Here is a 15,384-nt window from a genome sequence, read left to right as displayed (position 1 = left end):
TACCATTTCAAATAAATGATAATACAGTTCCTGAAGGGTAGTTGCCAAGGTAGCCCCCAAAACAGCATAAACAGTGAAAACATGGCATTACTGTTACAGTGGAACTGCAGAGCAGAAAATTGTATCTGAATATTTTTTATGAATTATTATAGATCTCCTTGACTTGACACCAGCACCTAATAATGGAACGCATGGGAGCTTAAACCACCTATTAAAGAAAGCCAGTTATATCCCAAAGCATCCCAAAGAAGAAAGTAGTCCTTCTTCATGCCCTTTCACAGGGCGTAGAACCTCTGCAGATGATCCTTACTGTTCATGTAATTCTTTGGTATGTATTGAGATGAAGAACACTGTTTAATCACACATCCCGTGGGTTTCTGGGTGTTCTGTTGGATATATTGCAGCATGCTGTATGAGAAAGAAAGAGACCTCTTATATTTCTGTGTGCTACTACTGCTGTTCCCACCACTATTTAGAAATAGTCAAAGTTATTTTTGTTTGGGGGAAGATCTCAGTCATTTGTAAAATAATCACAAGGGGAACTCATGGATCTGAAGTCAGAATTCTACTTGATAATACTCTATACATTAAGATACTGTTCAACTCGTTGTTGTAATTGTTGAGTGTCTTCAAATCACTTCCAAATTATGGTGGCCATAAGGCAAACCTATCATGGGATTTTCTTACATGGTCCATAAATAGGATTATTCCAACAGTCATATTTTTAATGAAGTGAAAAAATTAAGATTTGTTGCAAAACATTCAGATGATGCCAGCAAATATGAAAACATGCAAATAAAGACAGTAGATGCTGGAGTCATTTTCATACTGATTTCTGATGAGTAATGTGTTTGCTTAGAATGATACTAGGAATGACTACTTCTTCTTTATCCACTTCCATCTAGGGTTTGCCACCTTTTCGACCACGGATAAATCTCACAGCTTCAGAAAGTAAGGATTTTTAATTACTTGAGAAAATTAGAACTTAATTTTGTCCAGATAATCTCTTCCAAAGAGGTTGAATTCATTCTTAATTTCCCCACACTTCTAGTAAAGAAAATAGAAAAATACAGTGTACCATTTGGGAGACCTAGAGTACTCCAGAAGAAGCAGATTCATTGCCTTCTTCACAACCAACACTCTGTCACTGGATATAGCCAGAACATCAAGATGCCTTTGTGGAGTGCCTACACTATTAAGAAGCCTGTAAGTATTATGCCTGTACACCAGGATAGTTTTTGAAAGAGAAAATAGTAAAACAAATCAGCCGTCTCTTGGCTCTCACTTAACTGTATGACCTAGTGAGAGATGTACATAGTCTGAAAAATATTTGTGTGCCTCTGTTCTCTATGTGAAAGTTGTGTATATGAAGAATGATTATATAAAAAACAAACAAACCTGTGACTGATGAAATTGACTAGAGAGGTCTGTTTGGTATTTTTGTTATTGCCAAATGAACATATCATATTGCCAAATAGTTCTACAATAACTGTGTGGAAAAATCATTTATAATTCATTATTTATATTACTTTCCCCCAGTCTGGTACCCATCATGTTTGTTGGAGTATCACTTCCATCATTTCATTTGCTATTTGGGATATGGAGAGTTGTAGTCCAATAAATCATGAGATTTCTGTGTTGGCCAAGGTTTTCATGAAGTTCCTGTGCAGCAACTAAAGGTTTTGTTTTGTTATGTAGGATATCCGGAATGCCTCTGCAGAAGCCATCTCAAGCTGTTTCCAAGTTGACAACCGTATTCCTTTGAATGGCAGCCAGACCTGTACATTTTACAAAAGCCACCCTGAGCTTAAATATGGATTTCTTTTCCCACCAAGTAAATACATTTCCTTTCTAGTAATTTCCAGAATAATTTATTGGCAGGCATGATGCATTTGGTATTTCTGCTGGTATGTAAAAAATATACACATTTTAACAATGCATGGACAAACTTTGCTCCATATATTGAGGAATGAAGGATTAAATGTTGAAGAGAATCAATATTCCTATTGAAAATGTATAGAAGATAGAGGCCGGAATCCTGCATTAGGAAACATATGTGTAATATACAGCTATGGCTTCCAGTGCTATTTTCCCAAACCCAACCTTGTAAGTAGCACAGATCCTTTCAGCAACTGTGCTATTTCCACATTGTCAGAGCATGGAAGGGTTAATGGGAATTTGTCCAGTTATTTTTAGATACCCATTTGTGTACAATGCCTGTTGTAGCACATTTAGTGATAGAAAAATAGACATATTTCTATTGAACTCCCTCCTCTCAACAATGCAGAAATGACTGCATTTTAAGGGTGCTGCTGCTTACAAGGTGATTGTTGTGTAGTCAAAACAAAACTGTGGCCTGTACAATTACCAAAAAGGCAAATTACAATAGCTTTATTCCAATATCATTGTAATTCACCAGGAAGAAACAGAAAATATCTAATAGCTATTTTAGATAATGTTATACCCAGCTAATTCAAAATATTAAAACATTAAGAGAAATAATTGCTGACATCCTGTTGGTTATTGTTTTGGACTACAAGCAATGTTCATATTCAGTTGAAAGTGTAAATGGAATTGTGCCTGCAGATATGCATCAAGGTTTACTGAGCCGCATGCAAATCTGCATTGCTTGTGTGTATGGCTTCTGCACATTGATGAATTAGATTGTCAACCATAGCACTTTGGCCATTGATCCACACACATACGTTCTGCTATGGTGATATTCAGTATAGAGGCTGCGTAAAGCAAGTGTAACACAACTCCACCAGTGAAATTTCCTGCCATGCTATATGGGATCTCTGCCACAGAGTGTTAGTCTGCATATTGCTCTGAGATGGTATAGAAGAAGTGTCTGTAGGCCATTACATTAGGTCCCACTGGCCACACACCCCAAATGGCAATGACACAGCTAGGAGCAAAGGCAATAAAACAAAGGCAATAATTTACCACTGGAATGTATAAATCATCCCCTTGAACACCAAAGCTTGATCCATTTAAAAAAAACATTACAGCTAACTAATTAAAAAAACTGTTTTGCTTTGTTTGCCTTCAAGTCAGTTACAAATTATGGCAACTCTGATATAAATGTGTAATGGGGTTTTCTTGGCAGGGTTTGTTCAGAGGGGAGTTGCCTTTGTTTTCTTATAAGGCCGAGAGACTTTACTTATCCAAAGTCATCTAGTGGCTTTCCATGACCAAGCAGGATTTTGAGCCCTGCTCTCCTGATTCATCGGCTAACAATCAAAGCACTACATGCTGGTTCTAAAAACTGTAGTTGACAGATATTTTTTAAAAAATGTAGCTTTGCCTAGAGAGATTTTAGCTGTTTTTTTAAAAAACAGAACACCCTCATGGTATAGCACACAAACACCTTTTGGAATTGCCTATAAGATTCAAAGAAGTGTGTGCCATGGATTGTGGAGGACTATGATGAAACACGTAAGCCAACCATTTCTCTGTGTGTGCAGATTTTACAGTGTGAATATTTGAATGTATTTATGATTCGGTGTTCAGTACAACTGATCTGTAAAAATTTCAGAATAATCTCCTGGTGATTTCATTCAAAGTTTATTTTGAAAATATTCTCAGATGACTTTGGCATTCAAGTTTTCTGCATTTTTTCTAGATGTGATAAAAGATGAAAGAAACAGTAAATATGAAGGGCTTTTTTCAAGCAACATTGTACCAATGTATCCAGCTTTTCAAGGTAAACATTAAACATATTTCCCCTTTTTACGAAAAATGCAAATAAATACATTGAGGCAAATATCTAAAAGCTGTAATCACACTGGTGTCATGTGAAGTTGAATGAAAACTATGATGAGGTGCAGAGACTAGAAGAAACTAGCTACAAATAACTAGTTTCTTCCATTGCCATTATGTTTAGCCCCATTCAGAATGATGTGATTACATTACATTATAACTATGTGCAAAGATGTCTTGTAACACCTTGGGGACTAACTGAAAGAACGAAGTTGGTAGCACATGTTTTTGTAGACTAGGGGCCCTTTTACACTATACTAAAACCTGAAAGGAAGCGGATTAACATAACCCACTTCTTCTCGGTTTGTAGTCCCCATCCCCACCTTAAACCCCGGGCTTTCCTGGGAGGGGTGGCTAGATGGCATCCCGGATCAACCAAAGGTTGATCCAGCCCCACTATTTTGCACAAGGATGACTAGAGAGAGAGGCCTGCACTTCCATCCGGTCTCTCCAGTATGTTTGGAGGCCAAAACAGGGGGCTGGAGGGGAGGGGTGAGCGCCATCCTGCTCCTCCTGGCTTTTTGAAGCCTGAAGAAGTGGAATGGCTGTGGGGACTGACACTCGGGACTGTGGAAGCAGTCCCAGAAATCAGTCCTCACAGGACTCTCACCTCAGACTCAGCTTAGCTTAAGGTCCAGATCTTTAGAGGTGTTTAATTAATGCAGAGTAAACCAGGAAAATGTCGTTTACTCTGCATTGATTCACTTTTATCTGAGGCATCGTTTGGATGCCTCAGGTAAAAAGCAAGACAGGTCCTGCATTTTGGGCCTGTCAAGAAAGGCCCTAGGAGCACATCTAAATGGACACTTAACTCTGAAAGGGGAGTGGGGGGGGGGTGAATCAGGTTTGTGGTGGCAGCATGATGCATGGAACTGAATCTGTGGATATAGAAGATAGATAGTACCGAGACATCTTAGTTCAGGAATTACCAACAGGTATGGCTTATAGTCTTTGTTCTGTTAAAATTAGAGGATTTCCTTGTTAAAAATTTCCCTTCTAATTGCAGTGATTTGGAACTATTTTAATACAGTCCTACTGCCAACATATGCTTCAGCCCGAAATGGTGTAAATGTGATCACTGGCCCTGTGTTTGATTATGATTACAATGGTGTGTATGATACATCAGAAGAACTAACAAGGTAGGCTTGTGTTCAGTTTAAGCTTTTAAATGATATTATTGTGTTCATTTAATTACATTAGTTGCCAAAGCAAATTCTTTATAAACTTAATTTCCATGGAGACATATAAGATAAAATATGGTCTAGTTATTTATGATGCTCACTTCCTTTGCTTAACACAGACAGTTAGGGATGGGCAAATCTGTATTTCTGGACAGAGCAAATCCCTCCTTTTCTAATTTCTTTTTGGATCAACATCACTTCTCTGCAATTTCAGCCTTAAACCCATTGTTCTTCATTTCTGCACGAACCCTTTTTAAAACAAATAAACAAAAAATACCACATGCATGCAAACATTCAGATTCAAATTCATAAATTTGAAAGCACCTTTTCTCAAACTATTAATTTTTAAACACATTTAAAAACTTTATGACCATAATGTTCGCAGAAACATTTGGGAAGCATGAAAACTGATGGATAAAGTAAACTGAAGGTGTATTCTGAGTGGTGTGAATCAGGTAATCTTATATCAGAATTTGAAAATGTTGAAATGTTCCTTAAGCATTTTTACATGAAGGTAATATCAAATGCATTAGAATCAATAATCAACACTGTTGGGTAGTAAGTTGTCTCTGAACACAGGAAAATAATTAAGTAATTAAGTAAGAAAAAAAGTTAAGTAGCAGATTTTAAAAATCACCACAAAGAAATCCTCCATCCATTCATTTAACATGTTACACAATTTTACAAGTGTTGCTTTTCTAGTTATTAACAATAGCAAAACTACTCACCCCACTCTTTGGTCCTAAAGAAATTAGTACAGTTTTGCCAGTGAGACTCTCTTTTAGGAGACCCACTTGGAACACCAAGAATTTTTCCTGAAATTGACAAGAAGTGAGCAGAATGTCACTTCTAGTTCCACAAAAAGGCAGCTGTGTGGCATGGTGAAGATGGCCATTTAATTTCAATGGTGCCCACTTGTTTCCTGTCACTACTTTCAAGGGCTGCCATCTAGCAGGAAGTTTTCCCTGTACTATTCTAAAAGACCAGTGTTGCAGCAAATTGTACTAGTAAAAGTATAATGGTGTAATTTAATGGTTTATTAATTTAACTACTTGCTTTATTGTGATATATTAATTTTGAAGCTTAAGAGCACAAGACTAAAATACTATTTTTTCAATTCCAGACTCTCAAATTATTCAGAAGTCCCACTTCCAACTCACTACTTCATTATATTAACAAGTTGTAAAAATGTCTCCCAGACTCCTTTGCAGTGTGAAGGATTTCTTGATGTTGTATCTTATATTGTTCCTCACAGAGAGGACAACAGTGAAAGTTGTGCTGTGAGTAATCCTTCCTTTTTCATACATTTACAGTTCTTTCCAAAATAATTCATAATTATCTGAGCGTGCAGATTTTTAGACATCATGAATGTAAAGGTAGAGGCAGAATTCACAACATCCTGATACATAGCATCCTGTTAGTGATTTATAAAGCCATCCCTCCACATTTGCTGTGTTGACTTTTGATTATTCACAGACTTTATCAAAAATATTATTTCTTGGAATCTATAGGTCTTCCAATATAGTTCTATGGTTGACTTCTTCCAGTCATGCTGGAGGACCTAGAAATTTTAAAAGGGAAGATCTTAAGTTCTCCATTGGGATTTTGTGGTCAGTTTCTAGTGGAAGTTGAACCTAGAGTTGTGTAGAAAGTTGTTCTCTCTGGTAAAAAATAGCAATTTGTTTATTCACATTCTTTCATTTTTATGAGGGTCCTGTGCTCCGCAACTCAGTGAATGTGGAAGGCTGATTGTATTTCATACAACCCAGAGCTAACACAATCCTAGTCAATGGCTGGCTCATTAGCACGTGTATCAGAAGAAGTAAGAATATTTTAGAGTAGGTATGGGGACCATGCAGCCTTCCAAATGTTGCATAGCAACACTCAGCATTCCTTACAACTAGCCATGTGTCTGTCACTGATAGAAGTTGCATCCTAATAACCCTAGTTAATCAAGTAATACTCTTAGTAGTAAACCACAGTGCAAGGTATTCCAGAAAAGTATGGGAGTCCAAGCTCCATTAGTGGGAGTATAGTCAGGTGTCTCATTCCATATCATGGTTAAGTGTGAAACTGGTTACAGTTTCATGAAAACATGAAACTCCAAGATTCTATTAGTAAAAGTGGAGTAGAGAGACTAATTTGAATTACATCAATGGCATAAAAAAGCAGGGATATAGCCTTTAACTGCTACCCAGACTTTTTTTAGTATGTGTGATCCTCATAGCCCCTCTTAACAGTATGGTGGGATCCTTTCGATCCTACCATACTGCTTGATAGATTGCACATGTATAATCTACGTATGTGAGAGAATGGAGTGGTGAGGAATGTACCAATGACATGCCCCCATTTCTGTTTTTGTTATCCATTGTACACAAAGAATGACAGGTATAATTGACAGCATTCTTGGTTTGTGGAAACTCTTCCAATGAATTACAATCCTGGGAAATTAGAGTTCTAAATTGCAAGCCCTTACAGATAGAGAGAGAGAGTCCACGGCGCATCATGTTAAAGTGCTGAGCTGCTGAACTTGCGGACCGAAAGGTCGCAGGTTCAAATCCGAGGAGCTGAGTGAGAGCTCGCTGTTAGCCCCAGCTTCTGCCAACTTAGTTCAAAAACATGCAAATGTGGGTAGATCAATAGGTACTGCTCCAGCAGGAAAGTAACGGCACGCCATGCAGTCATGCCAGTCACATGACCTTGGAGGTGTCTATGGATAATGCCAGCTCTTTGGCTTAGAAATGGAGATGAGCACCAACCCCCAGAGTCAGACACGACTGGAAATAATGTCAGGAGAAAACCTTTACTTGTACCCTACAGATAGAGAAGGTATTCTTTTGTACATAGTCAACAGCCATGTTTAAAGATTGATGGAGTAGGAGGGAGTGGAGATGCTTACCCCAGTGCCCCACTTTAAACATGGAGCTTTCATAGGTGCCAAATCTAAAGTGGGTTATTGCTTTGTTCCACAAAAGTTACCCTTCAAAATGTATTCTTTCACTGCAAGTCATTGTCATCATTGTAGACTGCTCTGTATATCATCTTCATAACAAAGTATTTTTATAGCATTTTTGTGCATACTTTGTTCTTTTTTCTTACAGACCAGTAAGCCAGAGTCCTTGTGGGTTGAAGAGAGAATGAAAATGCATACAGCCCGAGTGCGAGATGTAGAACTTCTTACAGGACTTAGTTTTTACCACGATAGAAAACAGCCAGTAGCTGATATTTTGCAGTTGAAAACATACTTGCCATCATTTGATAAGGCCTGATGGTTTAATTTTTGTACTTTGCTGGGGTTTTTTTTGTACAGAAAGACTATATGAAGAGTTTTTGAGGATGCTTGAGCACAATGCAAGCACGAGGAAATCTGTGCCACATTTATATCTCAGGGACATTTTATGAACCAAATATAATGGAGACGAGCACTTTCTCTCTGCCTTACTAAACACATGAATGTGGTCTGAAGTGTTTTATATTGTTGTTAAAACCAATCTGCCAATATGATACAAGCAAATACACAGGAGAATAAAATCAGCTATACTTCTCAACTACATCAATGCTCCAAATTTTTCTTCATTTGTTGTCTGTTTATTTTTTTTGTTTTATACAGTGAAATGATTCACTTTGTTAATCCACTAAGTGGCATGTCTATTTCAACAATGACAGTATAAATACTAAAGTACATCCATGTCCTGATATTGTTTTTCTGCACTGGATGTTTAATAAATCCAGTGTACAGTAATATAGTGTGTATTTCTTTATTATATTTGACACATTATGCTATTTAATACATAGGTTTTACTTCCCTTATCTGGAAATCCAAAATACTCCAAAATTGTCGACATTTGTATGTGTGTGTGTGGGCTGGGGGGGGGGCTGTGATAGTGACATATTTTTTTCCTGATGGTTCAATGCACACAAATGTTGTTTCATGCACAAAATCATTAAAAATATTGTATATAAAATGTCTTCAGTCTATGTGTATAAAGCGTATATGGAGCATAGATGAATTTCATTTTTAGACCTGGGTCCCATCTCCAAGGACGTCATTGTGGACATACATGCAAATACAGTTATTCCAAAATCCAAAATACAGAACACTTCTGGTCCCAAACATTAAGAATAAGGGATACTCAAACCTGTATAATGTATGTGTAAACAATCTCAGAAGATTTCTGAGATACTCAAATGAAGAGTTTTCTATTTTGTTTTAGGATGTGTTTCTAAATCTAGAGAGTACCCCCCCCCCCCCCCACATTGTTAAATTGGCTGAGACTCGATGAGATATTCATTGAAAAACTATAGCAAAATGATTGGACCACTCTAAAACATAGTAAATTATTGGCCCTGGAAGGCCACAATCTCCGATCTGGCTGGCATGTCTACATATGGTATCATAAAAGAAAAACAGAAAAACTTCAGTAACCACTTTATAAGAGCCTCATTAATAAAAGTATGGGAAAAATATAAAGACAGATTTTATAACAAAACTCCCCTTTGGATTTCACCTATAGAAGCAAAACATAAAAGAGAATTCAGTAAAGAGAATTGGCTAACATATCAACAATTATTAAAAAAGAACAACAATGAATTTATAATCAAGACACAGGCAGAAATGATCAAATGGGCCACAATTTAAATTTGGACCATTGGGAAGAGATTTGAAGAAAAAAATAAAATACATGGTGGCAACCAACATAAGAGAAAATTGGTACAAGATGCAGTTCCATTGGTACTATACCCCGGACAGATTAGCAAAATTCAACAAAAAGAACTCTAAATTATGCTGAAAATGTGGGAAAAAACAGGAACTTTCTTTCACCAATGGTGGATATGTGAGAAAATCAAAGAATTTTGGATGACAATTCACCAAATGACAAAAGAGATGATAGGAACCAAATTCAAATTAAAACCAGAAACATACCTATTAGGATTCACAAACCCAATATTAAATAAAAATGAGGATAGAATACTATTCCACATTAGCACTGTGGCCAGACTGACCTTAGCAAGAGTTTGGAAAGGAAAAAAAAAAAAACCAAACTTGGAAGATTGGCTAACCAAAATATTAGATATCATACAAATGGACATTTTGACACAAAAAATAAGAGAAGGGAAAATAAAACTGATTGGACAAATGTTACAAAATTCTTGAGGAAAAGAATAATGGATCTCACAATAGATCTGACTTGCATATAGAAGTGAACCAATGGAAAGGAGGCTAGAGAAAATGACAGAAAATCTAAAGGAAAACGAAAGAAGAGTCTTCGAAGCACAGATGGGAAGTCAAATAGCACTTATTTTTTATTTTTCTTACTTTTATTTTTTTATTTTTTTATTTTCTTTTTGTTCTCTTTCTGCCTTTTTTCTCACTAGCTTTTACTATTCACATTTTGTTCACTCACTTTTGCTGTATCTGCACTCACAAATAAATAAAAATTATTATAAAAAAGAGAAAAACTATAGCAAAATGTGCTGCAGGATGTCCTGCAAAAACAAAGTTTTTCCAGGTTTTTATGATAGAACCAATTAGGAAATGACATGTATAACCCAGGAACAAAAATAAAGTTACATAGTGTTATCACTGCTTCAATAACCATGTTGTGACTCAGAACATAATGTTCTATACTTCAAAATATTTTGTTCTTGCTAACAATATATAGATGTATTCTTGGATGTGCTTCTGCTGGTGAAAGGAAGCTTTTTTTATGAGAGCTGTTTTCAGGCCTTTCCAAATACCTATATGCTTGTCTAGATACTATACTTAAGCAGGCAGACAAGAGTGTCTCCCTTCTCCCACCAGAAGTAGATATGTCTGTTTGGTATCTTCTGCTGAGCTTATTCACATTACAATGCACATTACATACATTTCATACAGAATGCTGTATTATGTATCCCCATAGTACTATGCTTTGTGATGCATATTCCTGAACATGGAAGATCCACAAGTCTTAAAAAATAAATCTGTTCCTGGATTCCAGCAAGTTAGAATTAAAATCACCTATATAACATTCATGGAGCCCCGATGGTGAAGTGTGTTAAAGCACTGAGCTGCTGAACTTACAGACCGAAAGGTCCCAGGTTCAAATCCCGGGAGCAGAGTGAGCGGCCGCTGTTAGCTCCAGCTTCTGCCAACCTAGCAGTTCGAAAACATGCCAATGTGAGTAGATCAATAGGCCTGGTTACTTACCTCAGACCCTCCTAATTTTTCCTGTCCTCCTGGCATAAGAACATGGCGGCCCACTGCATCCTTATCTCAAAAAGACTGCCTGTCTCACCCTCCTGACATAATGCCAAGAGGACAGCCCAAACATTAGGGAAGAAGGATCAGGGCAGTTGTCGCCTTCCTCCTGGCATAAGGATGGGGCAAGTAGGCCCATCTGTATGTTGGGAGGACAACTCTGAGGATGACCTAGGCCCTGCCCTGCCCCCTCCTGGGCCCCATCTCTCACAGGTCTGCCCCACCCAGCATGCAAATGGCCACCCCTCTCCTGACCAGGCCCTCCCAGCCGGGACTACAATGCAGTCCCAAGTGAAAACAGTTTGCCCATGCCTGCATTATATAAATACATTAATTAAATACACTATAGATAAAAACGGGGCCCCTGGTGGTGGTGCAGTGTGTTAAAGCGCTGAGCTGCTGAACTTGCAGACCGAAAGGTCCCAGGTTCAAATCCCGGGAGCGGAATGAGCGCCTGCTGTTAGCCCCAGCTCCTACCAACCTAGCAGTTTGAAAACATGCCAATGTGAGTAGATCAATAGGTACCGCTCCGGCGGGAAGGTAACGGCGCTCCATGCAGTCATGCCAGCCACATGACCTTAGAGGTGTCTACGGCTTAGAAATAGAGATGTGCACCAACCCCCAGAGTCGGTCATGACTGGACTTAACGTCAGGGGAAAACCTTTACCTTTACCTATAGATAAGACCATCAAAACACACATATTAAAAACAGATATAAAATTAAAACATATTAAAACTATTACTTAAAACTATAATGAATTTTAAACTCACGTCCCATGTTTTAATTTTAATTTAATTTAATCTGTGTATTTTAATGTGTTGTTTACAGAAATACATCTTAATATATGCATTATATAGGATGTTTACAATGATCATGTATTTTTAGCTATGTTTTAACCTGCCTCGAGCCATGAGGAGAAGCAGGTAAGAAATAAAATCATCATTATTATAGTCCAAACTACTATAATGTAAATTTAAATTCATAGGTTAGATTGATAACAGAAGGCTTGGGTGGGGATGAATACTGTTTTTGTCTTCCATGCAGTTACAACCCTGTGAATAGAAACTTATGAGATGATATTTTACCAAATTTGCTATACATATTTGGACAAACATCAGAATCATAGAATCATAGAATAGTAGAGTTGGAAGAGACCTCATGGGCCATCTAGACCAACCCCCTGCTAAGAATCAGGAAATCGCATTCAAAGCACCCCCGACAGATGGCCATCCAGCCTCTGCTTAAAAGCCTCCAAAGAAGGAGCCTCCACCACAGCCCGGGGGAGAGAGTTCCACTGTCGAACAGCTCTCACAGTCAGGAAGTTCTTCCTGATGTTCAGGTGGAATCTCCTTTCCTGTAGTTTGAATGGGGGTTGGACTGGATGGCCCATGAGGTCTCTTCCAACTCTACTATTCTATGATTCTATGAAGGCATTGTTCCGCGTCCTAGTCTGCAGGGCAGCAGAAAACAAGCTTGCTCTCTTCTCCCTATGACTTCCCTTCACATATTTGTACACGGCTATCATGTCTCCTCTCAGCCTTCTCTTTTGCAGGCTAAACATGCCCAGCTCTTTAAGCCGCTCCTCATAGGGCTTGTTCTCTAGACCCTTAATCATTTTAGTCGCCCTCCTCTGGACGCTTTCCAGCTTGTCAACATCTCCCTTCAACTGTGGTGCCCAAAATTGGACACAGTATTCCAGGTGTGGTCTGACCAAGGCAGAGTAGAGGGGGAGCATGATTTCCCTGGATCTAGATGCTATTCCCCTATTTATGCAGGCCAGAATCCCGTTGGCTTTTTTAGCTACCACATCACATTGTTGGCTCATGTTTAACTTGTTGTCCACGAGGACTCCAAGGTCCACTGGCAGATTTGTACTGGTTTTCTATATTTCTTAGTGTGAAATAGATGCCTTTGACCAGAAAATAAACTAAAACAAGAATGTTCTCCTGATGACACTAGAGGTCAGTAAAACTGTTTCTATGAGTTTTAGAGGATGTGGGGACTTAAGTGTGAGCAGGATTGGAAACATGACAATATGGTGGTGATTATTAACACTTTTCTGCTGCTGAAAATGGCCACAAACATCCTAAATGTTCCAGGTCCTGTCTGATCTTGAAGGCTAAGCAGGGATAATCCTGGTTATTACTTATATGGGAAACCACAAATAAACACCAGGTGCTTCAGGCTATATTTTGGAGGAAGGAATTGGCAAAACAACCTCCAACTATTTCTTGACTAAGAAATCTTATGAAATTCATGTGATCACCATAAGTTGACAAGTGACACACAGACACACACAGACACACACACACACCCAAAACCCCCTAGGCAGGGGCAGCTGAAGCTATAAGCTGGGTAAGCCATTGCAGGTGGTGCAAAATCTGCTAGGGCCTGGCAGCGCCAGAGCCTGGAGCGCCCAGGAAGGGTTGCAAGAGCACCTCCCCGCATTCTGGTTCAGCTCCGAGGCCTGGCCCTCAGCGCTCAGCTTAGCCTCAGCCTGGAAGGGAAGGGGGCAGAGCTGCCTGAATGACTGACAGCCCCTGACTGCCCATCATTCAGGCAGCTCTGCCCCCTTCCCTTCCCAGCTGAGTGCTCTGAGCCAAGCGGTGAAGGCCGGCCCTCGGTGCTGAACCGGGATGCGGGTGGGATGCACAGCTGGCCCAGGCAGGGACAGCCATCTTGTTTCAGCGCCAAGGCCTGGTTGTCGCTGCTGAGCTCAGAGTGCTCAGCCAGGAAGGGAAGGGAAGGGGGTGGGGCCGCCTGAATGACAGACAGCCAGGGGCATCATTATTATTATTATTTCTTGATTGTCTGGAAAAAAATACACTGTGTTGTCAAAGGCTTTCATGGCCAGAGTCACTGGATTACTGTAGGTTTTTCAGGCTGTATGCCCATGTTCCAGAGGCATTCTATATGAATATAATGATGTAAATAAACTTCTGGTTTGTAAGGTAACTCTTTTATCTATTCTATTCACCTCTACTTCTACCTTTTATTTTTCAGTGATTGGTTTTTTTTTGGGGGGGGGGGGGAATACTGTTTGCTTACACTTGAAAATTACCTAGGGCCAGCCCTACCTCTAGGTTACACAGAAGGGAAATTTCAAACAGTTTCAAGTTGCAGGAATTGCTCCATTGGTTTGTGAGTTTTATTAGGCTCCACCACATGGGGTCAGTCAGACCTAGTTATTCAGAATGTTCAGTGTTGAACTCCAGGATTGTTTTTGCCTCTCTGAAGGACAGCAAGAAGAAATTTGCATAATCAGACAGTCTTTGACCCAGGAAGAACAGTGACCAGTATGATATGAGCTGGAACATGGACTTTCTTTCCTTTCCATTGTATTATAAATACAAGTGGGACCTGCCAAAAAATGGTGCAGTGCGAAGTGATCCTGTTTGGCACTCTATACCTCCAGCTATGCTCTCTTCCCGAATACTGTACATACCACACTTTTGTCCTCACATTTTCCACACACATCTTTTCAAATAGTCAATACTGTATATGTCAGAATCCTATTAGCAGAATGCACCTATTGAATGAATTGTTTCATGGTGAATCAATACATTGTAGTCCCCATCATTTCAATGGGATTTGGACCCATGGTCATTGTGCATCCTCAGACCTCATTACCTGGCAATTCTTCAGTAATGATTCCATAGTATTATTAATTCTCCTTCATTCAAAGGAGCTCTGAGTGGCATTTCTTCAATTCTGTGTTAGCATTTTGCGCTGATTTTCAGTGTGGGTTTTGCACTGTTGACTTCTACACCCCCAATGACTTATTTCCATTTTGGTGCCAGTCAGCCTGGGCATTACTGCAGACGCAGTAAAAAGTATCACACTAATGAAGAAATTGAAGTTATGAAAGTAGGAAATATGTTTATGTATGCATCTGGTGGGAGGACCTTCTTGGTGGCTGCTCCTAGACTGCTCCCTGGGATTGTTCCTCCCTTTCTGCTTTCCTTTCACCAGTGAGTAGACCTTTTAAACTAAACGGGCACATAATGCTTAATGGAGTGTACAGAAGGGTTTTTAATGGAATATTTGTGTCATTTTTATTGTTATCCATATGTCTTTTAAGTTATTGTAAATTGTTTTTATATGATAGCTAATTTAGTTCACACACACACACACACATATATATATGTTGTTTTAGTTATTTTACCTTGTTGTAAATGCCCTTGAATCTGCTATTGGGA

General features: G+C 38.9%; 1 protein-coding gene across 1 annotated transcript in view; it reads left to right on the top strand.

Moving 5' to 3' along the window:
• Positions 1–8,911, top strand: part of enpp1 (ectonucleotide pyrophosphatase/phosphodiesterase 1) — a 52,162-nt gene extending 43,251 nt beyond the window's left edge. Inside the window, exons 18-25 of the mRNA XM_008122381.3 lie at positions 153–328; positions 906–951; positions 1,052–1,206; positions 1,699–1,834; positions 3,626–3,706; positions 4,769–4,901; positions 6,067–6,223; positions 8,045–8,911. Coding sequence (XP_008120588.1) covers positions 153–328; positions 906–951; positions 1,052–1,206; positions 1,699–1,834; positions 3,626–3,706; positions 4,769–4,901; positions 6,067–6,223; positions 8,045–8,212 — 1,052 coding nt within the window. The 3' untranslated portion in view covers positions 8,213–8,911. The remainder of the gene's footprint in view (positions 1–152; positions 329–905; positions 952–1,051; positions 1,207–1,698; positions 1,835–3,625; positions 3,707–4,768; positions 4,902–6,066; positions 6,224–8,044) is intronic.
• The last annotated feature ends 6,473 nt before the right edge of the window (positions 8,912–15,384 follow it).

This window comes from Anolis carolinensis, chromosome 1 (genome assembly GCF_035594765.1).
Source record: "Anolis carolinensis isolate JA03-04 chromosome 1, rAnoCar3.1.pri, whole genome shotgun sequence".
NCBI lineage: Eukaryota > Metazoa > Chordata > Lepidosauria > Squamata > Dactyloidae > Anolis > Anolis carolinensis.
The sequence above is the reverse complement of the archived record's forward strand: the minus strand, read 5'-3'. Positions and strand labels throughout refer to the sequence as shown.